At 49.3% G+C, this 12917-nt stretch overlaps 2 protein-coding genes across 8 annotated transcripts in view; both read right to left on the bottom strand.

Moving 5' to 3' along the window:
• Window positions 1–936: 936 nt before the first annotated feature.
• On the bottom strand, window positions 937–3685 carry LOC146287700 (leucine-rich repeat-containing protein 75A-like; the record flags this gene model as incomplete). Its single annotated transcript, XM_084698690.1, has 3 exons — window positions 3611–3685; window positions 3162–3274; window positions 937–1372 (listed from the first exon to the last, which is right to left on the bottom strand). Coding segments are annotated over exons 1-3 (624 nt in total), but the record flags the coding sequence as incomplete, so codon positions are not given.
• A 2956-nt stretch (window positions 3686–6641) lies between these two features.
• Window positions 6642–12917, bottom strand: part of LOC146287699 (polymerase delta-interacting protein 2-like) — an 8989-nt gene continuing 2713 nt past the window's right edge. For 2 of the 7 annotated variants that reach the window (XM_084697540.1, XM_084697541.1), the window contains exons 6-11: window positions 12697–12804; window positions 12356–12492; window positions 12250–12276; window positions 11518–11643; window positions 11332–11411; window positions 9273–10303 (exon numbers count right to left, since the gene is read on the bottom strand). In XM_084697540.1, the coding sequence (XP_084553666.1) occupies window positions 10174–10303; window positions 11332–11411; window positions 11518–11643; window positions 12250–12276; window positions 12356–12492; window positions 12697–12804 (608 nt within the window). In that variant the 3' untranslated portion in view covers window positions 9273–10173. Of the gene's footprint in view, window positions 8507–9272; window positions 10304–10450; window positions 10751–11331; window positions 11412–11517; window positions 11644–12249; window positions 12493–12696; window positions 12805–12917 lie in introns of those variants that run through there. The other 5 variants (XM_084697542.1, XM_084697546.1, XM_084697544.1 and 2 more) reach the window with 5 other exon arrangements.

The raw sequence follows: 12917 nt of genomic DNA, 5'->3' as shown, positions 1-12917 counted from the left end.
CTGCATTCAGTATTCGTAATTGTTAATGAAGACTAAAAACATGTAATTTTATGGATAGTAGATTATGATCGTCCGGAAGCGCTTGGAGAGCAACTGAGTTTTCAACTAATATAAAAAGGTGATGTGCTGTTTATTTTGTCAATTCGTTTGCCACAGATCCCGCAACTGTCGCCACGTGACTGATGCGTTTTAAAACTGGAATTACAAAGAGAGCATGAGCGAATTAAGTAATGTACGGAATCGGATCACACATGTGTTAGACAATTTAATTTGAATTAAACTGAAAACAGAAATGCAGTTCGTAGGCCTATCTTTTCGTAAGTGAAAATCAAGTAGGCTCACTCGTCCAAGCCAGCCGTTTACTACTGGATATTTACATTAACCTGTCTCATCCATCTGTAAACGAAAATAGTATACAGGTGTGAATACAGGTGTGAATATAGGTGTGAATACTGGTGTGAAGCAGAAAAATTATAACCCCATAGCTTTAGCTTCAGTTTATGGTAATCGTCATGGTTACTGTTACCTGGTAATCAGACACATTTCTGATTGGATGAGTTCCCCTCGGAAGAACCAGTACTTCCTGTGTCGTTTCCCTCTTCTCCTACCCTCCACAGAGCCAACCAGTCTACCCTTTACTGGTCCGTTCCTGTGGGCTGTGTGGACTGAAGGGATGATTCACCAAGTTCACGATGTGCAACGGTCGTTTCATGTCTGTGTCTTTCCTCTGTGTTTCCGTCTGCTGCAGTGTCTCTAAAACCTTTATCCTCCTCCTTCAGCTCCCCGTCCTCTCCCTCCTCCCCCTCCTCTCCCCCTCTCCCCCCTCTCCCTTCTCCTCCTGTTCCCCTTCCTCCCCCTCCTCCCCCCCCTCCTCTCCCTGGTCCTCCCCCCCCTCCTCTCCCTGGTCCCCCCCCCCTCCTCTCCCCCCTCCTCTCCCTGCTCCTCTCCCTGGTCCTCTCCCTGCTCCTGGATGGTAGGCAGGCGTCCCTGCGCAGGGCAGCGTCTCCTCAGGCCCTTGAGGAAGGCCTGCGGCAGGGAGAAGATGTCCTCGTTGTTGCCCAGGTCCATCCAGGTGAGGGCGGGGAAGCAGGCCGGGTCGGCCAGGAGAACTGTGAGGGGCCGCAGCACGGCCCGGGTCAAACGGTTACCGTTCAGCACCAGGGTCTCCAGCGCGGGCAGCGCGGCCAGCGAGGGCACCAGCAGAAGCAAGGCTCTGTCGGTCAGTCCGGTGAAGCCCAGCTCCAGGCTGCGTATGCGGGGGGAGTGGAGCCTGAGGTGGGCAGAGAGGAGCTCCATGTCTCGCAGGCTCAAGGGGACACCTGAGAGCTCGACTGCTCCCCCTACAGGAGGCCCAGACAGGCTGGACTTCAAGCTGGGGAGGAAGAGCAGAGGTTTGGATCCATCAGGATGCAGTGTGCACCAGTAGGTAAACACTGTGGAGGAAAATCATGGCATCCATCGCAAGAGTCCTGGTCTGGAAAAGTAACTCAACTCTAATTGACTAACTCAACACCCCGCTCCCCCCGCCCCCCACACACACACCTGACTCATCTCTCATCCCCCCTCTCTCTCTCTCTCTCTATCTCTCTCTCTCTCTCTCTCTCTCTCTCTCTCTCTCTCTCTCTCTCTCTCTCTCCTCACCTCTCTCTCTTTCCCTATCTCCCTTTTTCTCACACCCACACTCACACAACCCTGAGTGTCTCATTAGTCTGGTTGTGGGCTGCACAGCTCCTGTCTCCCAGAGGAGAAACACACATCCAGTGGAGACCAGGAGTCTGTCTCTCTCTCTGTCTCTCTCCCCCCCCCTCTCTTTCTCTCTCTCTCTTTGAGCCACTGAGAACAGGAGGGGAGGCTGTTATAAACAATCAGTCTACAAAACGTCTTAAATCTCAACATCAACAGAAACGGAGACCCACATGTTTACATTCATCACTGAAAAGAAATTAAAATGACCGGAGACCTATTAGGGACCACTCCCTCATCTTGTGGTCTCAGCTCTTAATTGCCTCTTAACGAGGTCAGGCAATCTGTTTTACGAGGCCGTCCTGGAAATGGACACCATTCTCCATTAGCGCTGACTGTGTTAATGCTCCAGCAATGCTCATTATGACGGCTGGACTTATGGGCGTATCTTTCCTCTGTCGTTACAAACCGTATACCACAGCTTAACCGACCAGCAACCAACTATTTACAGATGATAGTCTTCTCCTTATCCAGCTGTTGCAAACGGAGTGGATGGATGCTGGCTGTGTTTACGGATCGTACTGTATTATCATGTGAGAGCAGTTACAGTACACAAGCTTATGATAGTAGGTTTAACGCTAGTATTGACTCTGAATTCAGAATAGCTCCATTCATTCAGAATGGTTCCATTCATTCAGAATAGCTCCATTCTCTCCTACAGGAAAAACAGAGCAGCTGGGATGCATTTGAAGAGGCATTATTGTCTCCATGCCGACCTCAGGAGAAATTAAAAGCAGCATGTGGGCTGGTTTTATGTGAGGATGAGGTCTTACAGCACCTCATCCTGACTACAGCAGCCCTCATCCTGACTACAGCAGCCCTCATCCTGACTACAGCAGCCCTCAGCCTGACTACAGCAGCCCTCATCCTGACTACAGCAGCCCTCATCCTGACTACAGCAGCCCTCATCCTGGCTACAGCAGCCCTCATCCTGACTACAGCAGCCCTCATCCTGACTACAGCAGCCCTCAGCCTGACTACAGCAGCCCTCATCCTGGCTACAGCAGCCCTCATCCTGACTACAGCAGCCCTCAGCCTGACTACAGCAGCCCTCATCCTGGCTACAGAAGCAGCCTAATCACATCAGCACAGAACAAGCTCCCTGTTACATTCCTGCCTGCTTATCCGCTGGTAACAATAGTGCAGCATGGAAAGAATGTGAGGCAGGCAGGCGGGCGGGCGGGCGGGCGGGCGGGAGGGAGGGAGGGAGGGAGGGAGGGAGGGAGGGAGGGAGGGAGGGAGGGAGGGAGGGAGGGAGGGAGGGAGGGAGGGAGGGAGGGAGGGAGGGAGGGAGGGAGGGAGGGAGGGAGGGAGGGAGGGAGGGAGGGAGGGAGGGAGGGAGGGAGGGAGGGAGGGAGGGAGGGAGGGAGGGAGGGAGGGAGGGAGGGAGTAGTCCTATATGCACCTGGTAGACTCACCTGGGCTGGGGTTTGTTCCCGAAGAGGCCTTGCCGTCGCCACTGGGAGTGGGGGCTAAGGTGGTACGTCAGCTGACGACATACCTTCTCCATCCCACTCAGAGAATCTCCTTCCTGAGGGGGACAAGAGAGGATGAAGAGAAGAAGAAGAGAGGAGAGGAGGTGGATGAAAGTAGACATTGGTGAAAGGTCAAGACGCAGAGATTGACAACAAGAAATAGTTGCAGTGAGAAGGGGGGGGGGGGCAGACATTGGCATGTTGAAAAGACAGATAAGAAACCTTCCTTTCAGAGAAAAAGTATATAGCACAGCATGAAGCCTCCTATATTGATTCTATTTCCAACCCCTTCTGGGTTGCCAGGTTGTCTAGAAAGTCCACACATTAGGCAGTGGTATGTGCTTAGGGAAGACCACTTCAATTAATCAATAAGAAGTTTTCAAAGGGCAAACCAGGGCAAAAATTGTGTCTGACTGGTTCTCGTTGTGAACCAGAGGAACAGAGAAGCCACAGTCCCATGTCCTCATGCAGACTGTAGTTGCAGGGTCAAGAATGCTGGCTGCTCAAGAGGTATATCCTCATCAGCTCTTTGTCATCGATGAAAACCTGCTCTCTGAAGGTCTCGTCAGGAGCATGGGCTTCTTTTAGAGTGCTGTCTTTTCTTTGCCCTCCATCTTTCTCTCTGTCTTTCTATCTCTCTCTCTGTCTCTCTCCTCTCTCTCTGTCTGTCTGTCTGTCTGTCTGTCTGCCTGTCTGTCTCAGCTATTCCCGGAACTGACCTTTCCAGAAGAGGAAACTCATGAATTGATATCTCTATTTATCCAAGCTTCCATCGTACAAACACAACCACTGCAACGGAATAGTGTGTATGTGAGAGAGAGCAAGAGAGAGTGGAGGAGAGAGAGAGATTCAGGATGAATGTCAGTGTGTGTGTAAGGAAGTGTGTGTGTGTGAATGGTTCATTAACTCCAGCATCAACAACAGGCTTGTCAGTCCAGAAAAGAGGCTGAATGAGTCATCTGGTTGGTAGGGGTGATCGTGTGTGTGAGGGAGAGAGACAGGGAGAGACAGAGAGACTTCTTGAGGCTCTGCTTCTCTAGTTGAGTGGGTGAGATTTGTGTTTCTGACCCTCTGAGATGATCAGATATCTTGAAGGACACATCTGCTGGAGTGGAACTCACTAGGAAGCAACAAGTCGAAATATCTGGATAAAAAAATGGAACATGTCATTGCCATCTTTCTTTTTTTGGATTGAAGATGTGTAATTTGAGTTGTGTATGTGTGTGTGAGAGAAAAAGAGAGAGGGGGGGGGGGGAGAACCAAGAGAGAGAGAGAAACCCTCTAGCCAAAAGGAAATCTGTGTTTAAGCCTTGTTCCCCAGCATGGTCATAAATATGAGAGGGGATGCAGCCAACTAGCCCTCCACACTGAGAAAGGGAACTGAACATAGATTTCTACAATCCATTTACGCACAGGGAGGATGAGAGGAGTAGGCAGAGGGAGCAGAGAGAGAGACAAAGGGATCTACAGAGAGGAAAGAGGATGACGGACACTACCAAGAGAGGTAGAGAGGGAGGGCGAACAAGGAGAGAGGGAGGGCGAACAGGGAGAGAGGGAGGACGAACAGGGAGAGAGGGAGGGCGAACAGGGAGAGAGGGAGGACGAACAGGGAGAGAGGGAGGGCGAACAGGGAGAGAGGGAGGACGAACAGGGAGAGAGGGAGGACGAACAGGGGGAAATTTGTTTTAAAAAATTGACAGACAACTGTAAAGGCATACAGGTAGATAGACAGACAGGCAAATAGGCCAGCAGACAGACAAGTAGACAGACAGACAGACAGACAGGACCCACCGTCTTGGGGCAGTGTATGTATCTGACCAGGGAGAGGAGGAGCTGGTGAGTGATGGGGTCCACTAGATTCCCCAAGCTGGTGCAGCTCTGCAGAACATCATCCAGAGATGTATCCTGCATCCCCAGGTCCTGCACACACACACACACACACACACACACACACAGTTATGTCTAGCAAAGCAATGGAAATCAATTTCCTATGGGGTGTTGGGCTAAACCACAGGCTACTAAACAGATGGACGAAGCGTGAGTTGTGTACTTAACCCTTATACCACTGTGAAGGGATTCGCTTAATTGATTGGTAACTGGTTAAGGCGGGGTGTTGGTGATTAAAGGGGTGCATTTAGCGTCAGAGTTTTCGCATTAAGAGCAACCTCTTTGTAACTCTATAACTTTGTAGGCCTATTTATTATTCACTTTTGAAATATTTAAATCTGTGGAGTTTCGGTCTATGAACACAATGATTGGTGACGGAATGGGCTGCGATTGCAAGGGGCATCAGCTAACATCTGGCACTGAAATGATCAGGGTTGGCTGTGGAGCGACATGAGACAGGATTTTCAATAATATTTTTCCAAGCACAGCGCGCCTAACCGCTCACCTGTTGAAGTGCCTTCAGTAGCTCCGTCGCCTCTTCTCGTCTCCCAGCCTTGACCGTAACCAGCACCTCCTGAATGAGACTGACCCGCCGCTGGTACGGTGGCGGAGTCCAGACGCGTCCTACACGTTCACCGGACGAACGCCGCCGGAGCGAGCTCTGAGTCCGTCTCCAAATACCGAGCAGGGAGCAGTTCCCGGGGTCCGAACCGGTTGCTTTCGTTTGATTAGTCCCCATTTTGCGTCATAAATAGAGTTTCCAAATCTTGTATATGGGTAATCGTTGTCGTCGCCACACAATTAACTTGATAATGCGTGTGGTGGAGAAAGTAAAAAATAAACAAATAGAGCGTAAACTATTGATATCTAGACGGAGGACGTATGAAAACGACGCAAGGACCATCCGCGAACGGAGTGAGACATGTGCCCAGTTGATACGGATTGTTCCTTGACTGACCAGAGACCACAGAAAATAGCCTATTAGAACGATGCACTTTTGATCCTTGATTTTATGATGAACTTCAAATATGCCTAATTTGTATGTCGCTTTCTTTGGATAAAAGAATCTTCTACATGAATACATTGTGAAATATAATTCTAGCTCACCCGCAAGAAAAGGATGCGCCTTATTTTCTTCGGGCGCTTCCAGATTTCAAGTGCGCGCAGAATAAATCCAGCTGCGGACGAAAACACGATGTCGGTTTAACTTCCACACAGCCAGCCGTGTGGACAGCAGGACGCAAAATAGAAAAACAATCAATTGTTTAAATTTGCGATGCACAGATGCACCCATTAGCCGAAAGCGAGATTGTATAGTCTAATAAGACTAAAGATGCCATTCGACAACTTTTGCATTGTTAACTTTTGCAACAAACAGAAGATGTTCGAATAGGTATACAGCTGGAGAGAGAGAAAGGTATAATACGTCAAACACCAAGCCCATGATGACATAATTGCGGCTCAAAATGTACAATACGTTCATGAACCAGCCTAATATAAGTAAAGTGAACACAAGCAGGCCTACACAGACATCTATAAGATCACTAACTTCACAGACATTTATTTTTAAACGTTATCAAAAACATGTAAACGCACATTTTGCACATACGGTACATGATCATTTGAATATTGCGGTTTATTATTGATTTGTGTACCAATAACAGAGATAGATGAGAGGATGCAGGAGGGTGAGGCCTCAGGGAGCCCCACGGAGGCCCTGAGCATGGGGAGGGAGTGAGGAGACAGGTGAGCAGGGTGTTGGGAACAAGGACCTCCAACACAAGGAGGACGTGTCATATTAAAGCAAACATGAAGAAACAACCGTTATATTGTGAATTCTGGTAACTAGCGTGGTGATCACTTCAAACAAGGAGCTGTAATCAAGGCTACTACAAACCCCTCAAGCTTAATGTCATATATTCCATGTATATACTTTACTTCTGTCGTGCACCGTCAGGGCAACCCTGGCCCACGGTCCAGCTTAACTGAACCAACTCATCAGTAGCTAATATCTGCAATCCCATTCTTACATAACTTGTAGATGAATAAACATGAGACATGAAAGAACTGCTTGTTTGTTAGTCACAGAACGACTGTTTATTTATCGTGTTCTAGGACAGATATCCAGACTGGGTAACTGAAGAGCCCCACCCACCCAGCTTGTGACCCCCCTAAATGTTCAGTCTGAATTGTTATACACATGGTCTTTTGCCTGTTAATGCCTGCAATGCAGTGACAAACTACATGACAACATTCATGCCACAATTCTGCCACAGTAAATTCCGTGTTTGTGTAACAAACGCTTTGGATAAAAGCGTCTGCTAAATGAACAAATGTAAATGTAACATACATGGCGAATAAACCAAATTCTGATTCTGATGTTTAGTGTAACTGGCCCCAGATTAGCCCTCCTAGCTGAAAGGGTCTAGAACTACCACTGGGTAAGCCAGAGAAAAGAGAGAGAGGGAGGGAGAAACCGTGAGTGGGGGAGAGAGTAGTGAGGCAGAATTGTCTTGATCTGACGGTCACAGTTTGATTCTGAGGTAGGTTCCAGTGTGTTTGAGAATCAACAAATACTTGTCCTTGTTCAGAAATGGCCTTTTCAGTGAGAACAGGAACTAAAAAACAGCAAAGGGCAGAATTAAGTGCATCACAACAGTCTGAAAGGAAAATTCACGTTTGAAATAAGGTTATATCATCTTAAAATAAGACCTTCGCCGCACAAGTAAGATTCTTGGCTTGGCAGTGTTGCAGGCTGCAATTCAACAATGACAAACGGCGCTCTTACAGAGCCCTCGATTATTCTAAAGTCTTTAAAATAGTTGCTTTTTCAACATTACAGAAAATTTTTCTTCTACACAATTTCTTACAATGCATCATTTAATGACGTCGGCAGGGTGATGTGTGGCTATGTACCAGCTTTTTGTCCGCCAGCGCCAGGACTGAAATAAAAGCCAGATTGTATTGTATTCTTGTGTGTATTTCTGTGTAAATGGCCTCTATATAGTATACCCCTGACAGAGAGTGAATGAAAGACTTATTTATGCCACAAGGACATACTGTGCTTGAGAAATTGTAACGTTTGAGTCCGTACCAACATGTTAGGCCAATCAGAGCACAGCTGTTTCACAACTCCTGCACGATAACCTTTCGACACGTATGGCACAACATTGACAACCACGCCCAGGCACTGCGGACAGGTCGGTAAAGTCACGCTGCCGCGAGAACGCCAGCAACCCCAGAGTGAAGCCAGTGTGCGTGCGGTGTCCCCTGGGCCGCCCTGCTCTCAGAAGAGGAAGGAGTACGGGCTGTCCCGGTGACCGTGGCTGTCCAGGGAGAAGGAGGGGATGGCCACTTCGAACATGGCTCCTCCGTTGGCGCGCTGGCAGGTGAACGTGCCCCTAGAGAGGGAGGAGAGGACCGGTGAGCCACAGCGTAGACCACAAGTGTTGGAGACCTTTTAAAACGGTAGCATCCCCAGCAACCTAAGACAGTTAACCATAACCCTGACCTAGTACTCACACCCATCACTTCAGTAGCAGGTAGACAGAGACAGACAGACAGGCAGGGACAGACAGACAGACAGACAGACAGGAGGGACAGACAGACAGCAGGGACAGGCAGACAGCAGGGACAGGCAGACAGCAGGGACAGACAGACAGACAGCAGGGACAGGCAGAAACAGACAGACAGACAGACACAGACAGACACAGACAGACAGACAGACAGACAGACAGACACAGACAGACAGCAGGGACAGACAGACAGACAGGAGGGACAGACAGACAGCAGGGACAGGCAGACAGCAGGGACAGGCAGACAGCAGGGACAGACAGACAGACAGCAGGGACAGGCAGAAACAGACAGACAGACAGACACAGACACAGACAGACACAGACAGACAGACAGACAGACAGACAGACAGACACAGACAGACAGCAGGGACAGACAGACAGGCAGGGACAGACAGACAGACAGGAGGGACAGACAGACAGCAGGGACAGGCAGACAGCAGGGACAGGCAGACAGCAAGGACAGACAGACAGACAGCAGGGACAGACAGACACAGACAGACAGGCTTCCCCAGTAAGATGGTGTGAATCTTGTTCCACGTTTGTTTATCCTGTAGATCTCAGATGCAGAGAAAGCGCTGAAGCAGGTCCAAAGAATCGTTCAACACGTTTATTTGGAATCGTCAAATCACAACTCCCATGTCCTGACCCAGTTGGCCAGGTAAATTTGAAATATGATGTGATGGGTTTTAATCACAATGTAAATACTGTGACGATGACATCGAAAGTAGCAACAACAAACGTAATAGGCCACGTGGCTTTATGGACTTCCTCATCATACATTTACTTTGTTTTTATTAAATATATTTACCACATATATATTACAATACATGTTTAAATTACAAAAATGTACACTTGAGACAACAATTGAGAAGGTTGCAGCTGTTAAGACTACATATTTTACAGTATATCTACGTTGGACTACGACCCAGGATAATAATGGTGTGTCTATTACGCAAATCTGTTGGGATCTAGCAGCATGACGTCTGCACTCTGAGGACTCGGCCTCAGAAGCAGTGGAACAGAGGCTCACTAGTGACACAGGTCAAAGTTCATCCACAGGGTCCCAGGTGCGGGAAACAGCGCTGCACTACTTCCCGGACAATACAACCTCTTAATTCAGGACGAACACGAATCGTCCTTCTTCCAACCGTGAGAACATTCCTTGGGCCTAGCCCAAGTCTGGCAGCTACGGCAGTAAAGGCCTGCCAGCCTGGGATCCTGTATGAACCTGCACAATCCTGAATGAACCTACCTGAGCCTGTATGAACCTATATGAACCTTTATGAACCTGGCCTCCTATCCCAGATCCTGCAGATGTGAAGGTGGCCCTGATCAGAGGCTGCATGTGGAGGTGATCTGGGTTGAGGGGGGCAGGGAGGTGATCTGGGTTGAGGGGGGCAGGGAGGTGATCTGGGTTGAGGGGGGCAGGGAGGTGATCTGGGTTGAGGGGGGCAAGGAGGTGATCTGGGTTCAGCAGGGCTTGCGGGGGGACATCATGCCAGGGAGGTGAAGGGGCCGGGCAGGAAGCCATTGGGCGTATCATCTTTCTTGCTTTCGAGTGAAAAGGGCGGGATGCGGACGTCAAAGAAGGTGCCGTTGGGCCTCTCGAGGCGATAGGAGCCCCTGCAGAGGGCGAGAGACAAGGACAGGCCAGGTCAGAGAACAGCCCTCCTGCCTGGCCCCCTGCTCTGGTAGGGTGAGAGGCAGAGCCCAGTTTGGCCCCCCCAGTCCAAGCCCCCCAGTTTGGCCCCCCAAGCCCCCCCTGTATTTTAATTCTCTACTGGATATAGCCTCACCTAAACACTCAATACAGACGTATAACATAAATATGTTCACACGGAAACACACACACTTTGTATTCCCCATCTAACAATCACCTTCAGCACCGAGACATAAAGTCTAACACAACTCCAGATGGACTAGACGTGAGTCGATACTAGACATCTTTTCCAACCAATAACGAAGGGAAGCATCCAGTCTACAGGAAACTGCACCAGTTCCAGAGGTGGCCTTGACAGCTCCCAGACTCTCCCTGATATACACCACCCCCAGTCTCTCTGCTGTTGTCACCTGCATGACAGTGATGTAGCACAGATGACTGTAATTACAAGGTGAGGGTGAACACTGCTGTGAGTGGCTGCTGCCTCCCTCCCTCCCTGTGGGGGGCTGTGACTCAGGGAACTGATGAAAGCAGACACGACACTGTGTTTCTGACACTGCATGGGGCCAAGCCTCTGCTAGCTATCCTCAACAGAATATGATCCCATCTGGTGAAACTTCTGAGACGAGCATACCTAAGAGATCCATTTCCCAAATATGCTTTCGAAATGTTCTTTATTAAAAACGTCTAAATGTATTTTATGTTTTTTTTTCAGTGGAATACATTTTAAAGTTTATTTTCAGTTTCAGTAAAAATATCAAGTCAATAAGTTATCTTGTTAAATAATCGTGACGTCAAAACTGACCAAGATAATCGTGATTATGATTTTTAAGAGATTTGAGATTGTAATTCTGTGCGTGTTTGTATATTATATGTGTGTGTGTGTGTGTGTGTAAGTGTGTGTGTAAGTGTGTGTGTGTAAGTGTGTGTGTGTAAGTGTGTGTGTGTAAGTGTGTGTGTAAGTGTGTGTGTGTAAGTGTGTGTGACTCACCACATGTGTCCGCTAGGTGCTTGCAGGGAAACATGGCTGCTGTACTGGAAGGCTGGCTGCTCTTTGGACAACACTGGCTCCTGAACACACATGTTCAACAAACTGTGACATGTTGCTAAAAGCATTTACACTTTTAATAAGCTCACACACACACACACACACAGACAGACAGACGGAGGTACGTACGCGGCCCACCACCCCTCGCCCTCTGACGGTCTCCAGGGTTCCTGACAGGCTGAAGATCCTCCAGTGTCTCTCTCTCAGCTGCACCACCTCCTCCCCCAGGTTCTCCAGGCGGATACAGTAGCGCCACTGGGGGGAAGGGACACACCTTAAACACCCCTACATACACCTTAAGCACCCCTACACACACCCCTACATACACCCCTACACACACCCCTACATACACCCCTACACACACCCCTACATACACCCCTACATACACCCCTACATACACCTTAAGCACCCCTACACACACCCCTACATACACCCCTACACACACCCCTACATACACCCCTACATACACCCCTACATACACCCCTACACACACCCCTACACACACCCCTACATACACCCCTACATACACCCCTACATACACCTTAAACACCCCTACATACACCCCTACATACACCCCTACATACACCCCTACATACACCCCTACACACACCTTAAACACCCCTACATACACCCCTACATACACCCCTACATACACCCCTACATACACCCCTACATACACCCCTACATACACCCCTACACACACCCCTACATACACCCCTACACACACCCCTACATACACCCCTACACACACCTTAAGCACCCCTACACACACCTCAAGCACCCCTACACACACACCTTAAACACCCATACACACACACACACACATGACTCCTTCTCTGGGAGAAATGGTATGACACTTACCCAATACACATTGGAGTTCTGGGCCTCCTGGTGTTGGAGAGAAGAACAAACACATCAGCTCTGATACACACACACACACACACACACACACACACACAACCCGTACCCTCATGCCCATGTAGAAGGGGATGACAGTGACACGGATGTTGTCGGTCGTCTCGCGGTGCACGTCCGACAGCTCCAGCCAGGGGTGGTTCTTCTCCTGCCACGCTCTTAGGGTGTCCCTGGGAGTGAAGGGAGGCACTGGGGAGAGAAGAGGGGGGGGGCAGGAAGGGAGAAGGAGGAGGAGGAGGGAGAAGAGGAAGGGAGATAGAAGAGGAGGAACCACAGTCTTGGATTAGCATTCTGCCTGATCCAGCCTGACTTCCATAACTACTAACGTCGGTGACTTGAGCAGTGTGGTTGTGGTGGAGGGCTGGAACAGACCCACAGCCAGAAGATCTCTACCTTTAGATGTGTCAGATGTCAGGAACCTGTCAAACAGCTCGTGCTGGATGGGGACCTGATCAGTGGAGTTATACGGGAGGATGTCCTCATGGCTCACATAGTCCAGGCCTGGGGGTGTTAGAGGGGTGAGACAGACCGGGGGAGGGAGGGAGACGGAGGGATGAGTCAGAGAAAGAGGGTGCGAGGTAGAGAAAGACAGCACGCTAATCTTGTTGTGTGAT

Source organism: Hypomesus nipponensis, chromosome 5 (assembly GCF_054491055.1).
Source record: "Hypomesus nipponensis isolate SF chromosome 5, ASM5449105v1, whole genome shotgun sequence".
NCBI classification, from domain to species: Eukaryota; Metazoa; Chordata; class Actinopteri; order Osmeriformes; family Osmeridae; genus Hypomesus; species Hypomesus nipponensis.
This window is presented reverse-complemented; position numbering and strand designations above follow the sequence as displayed.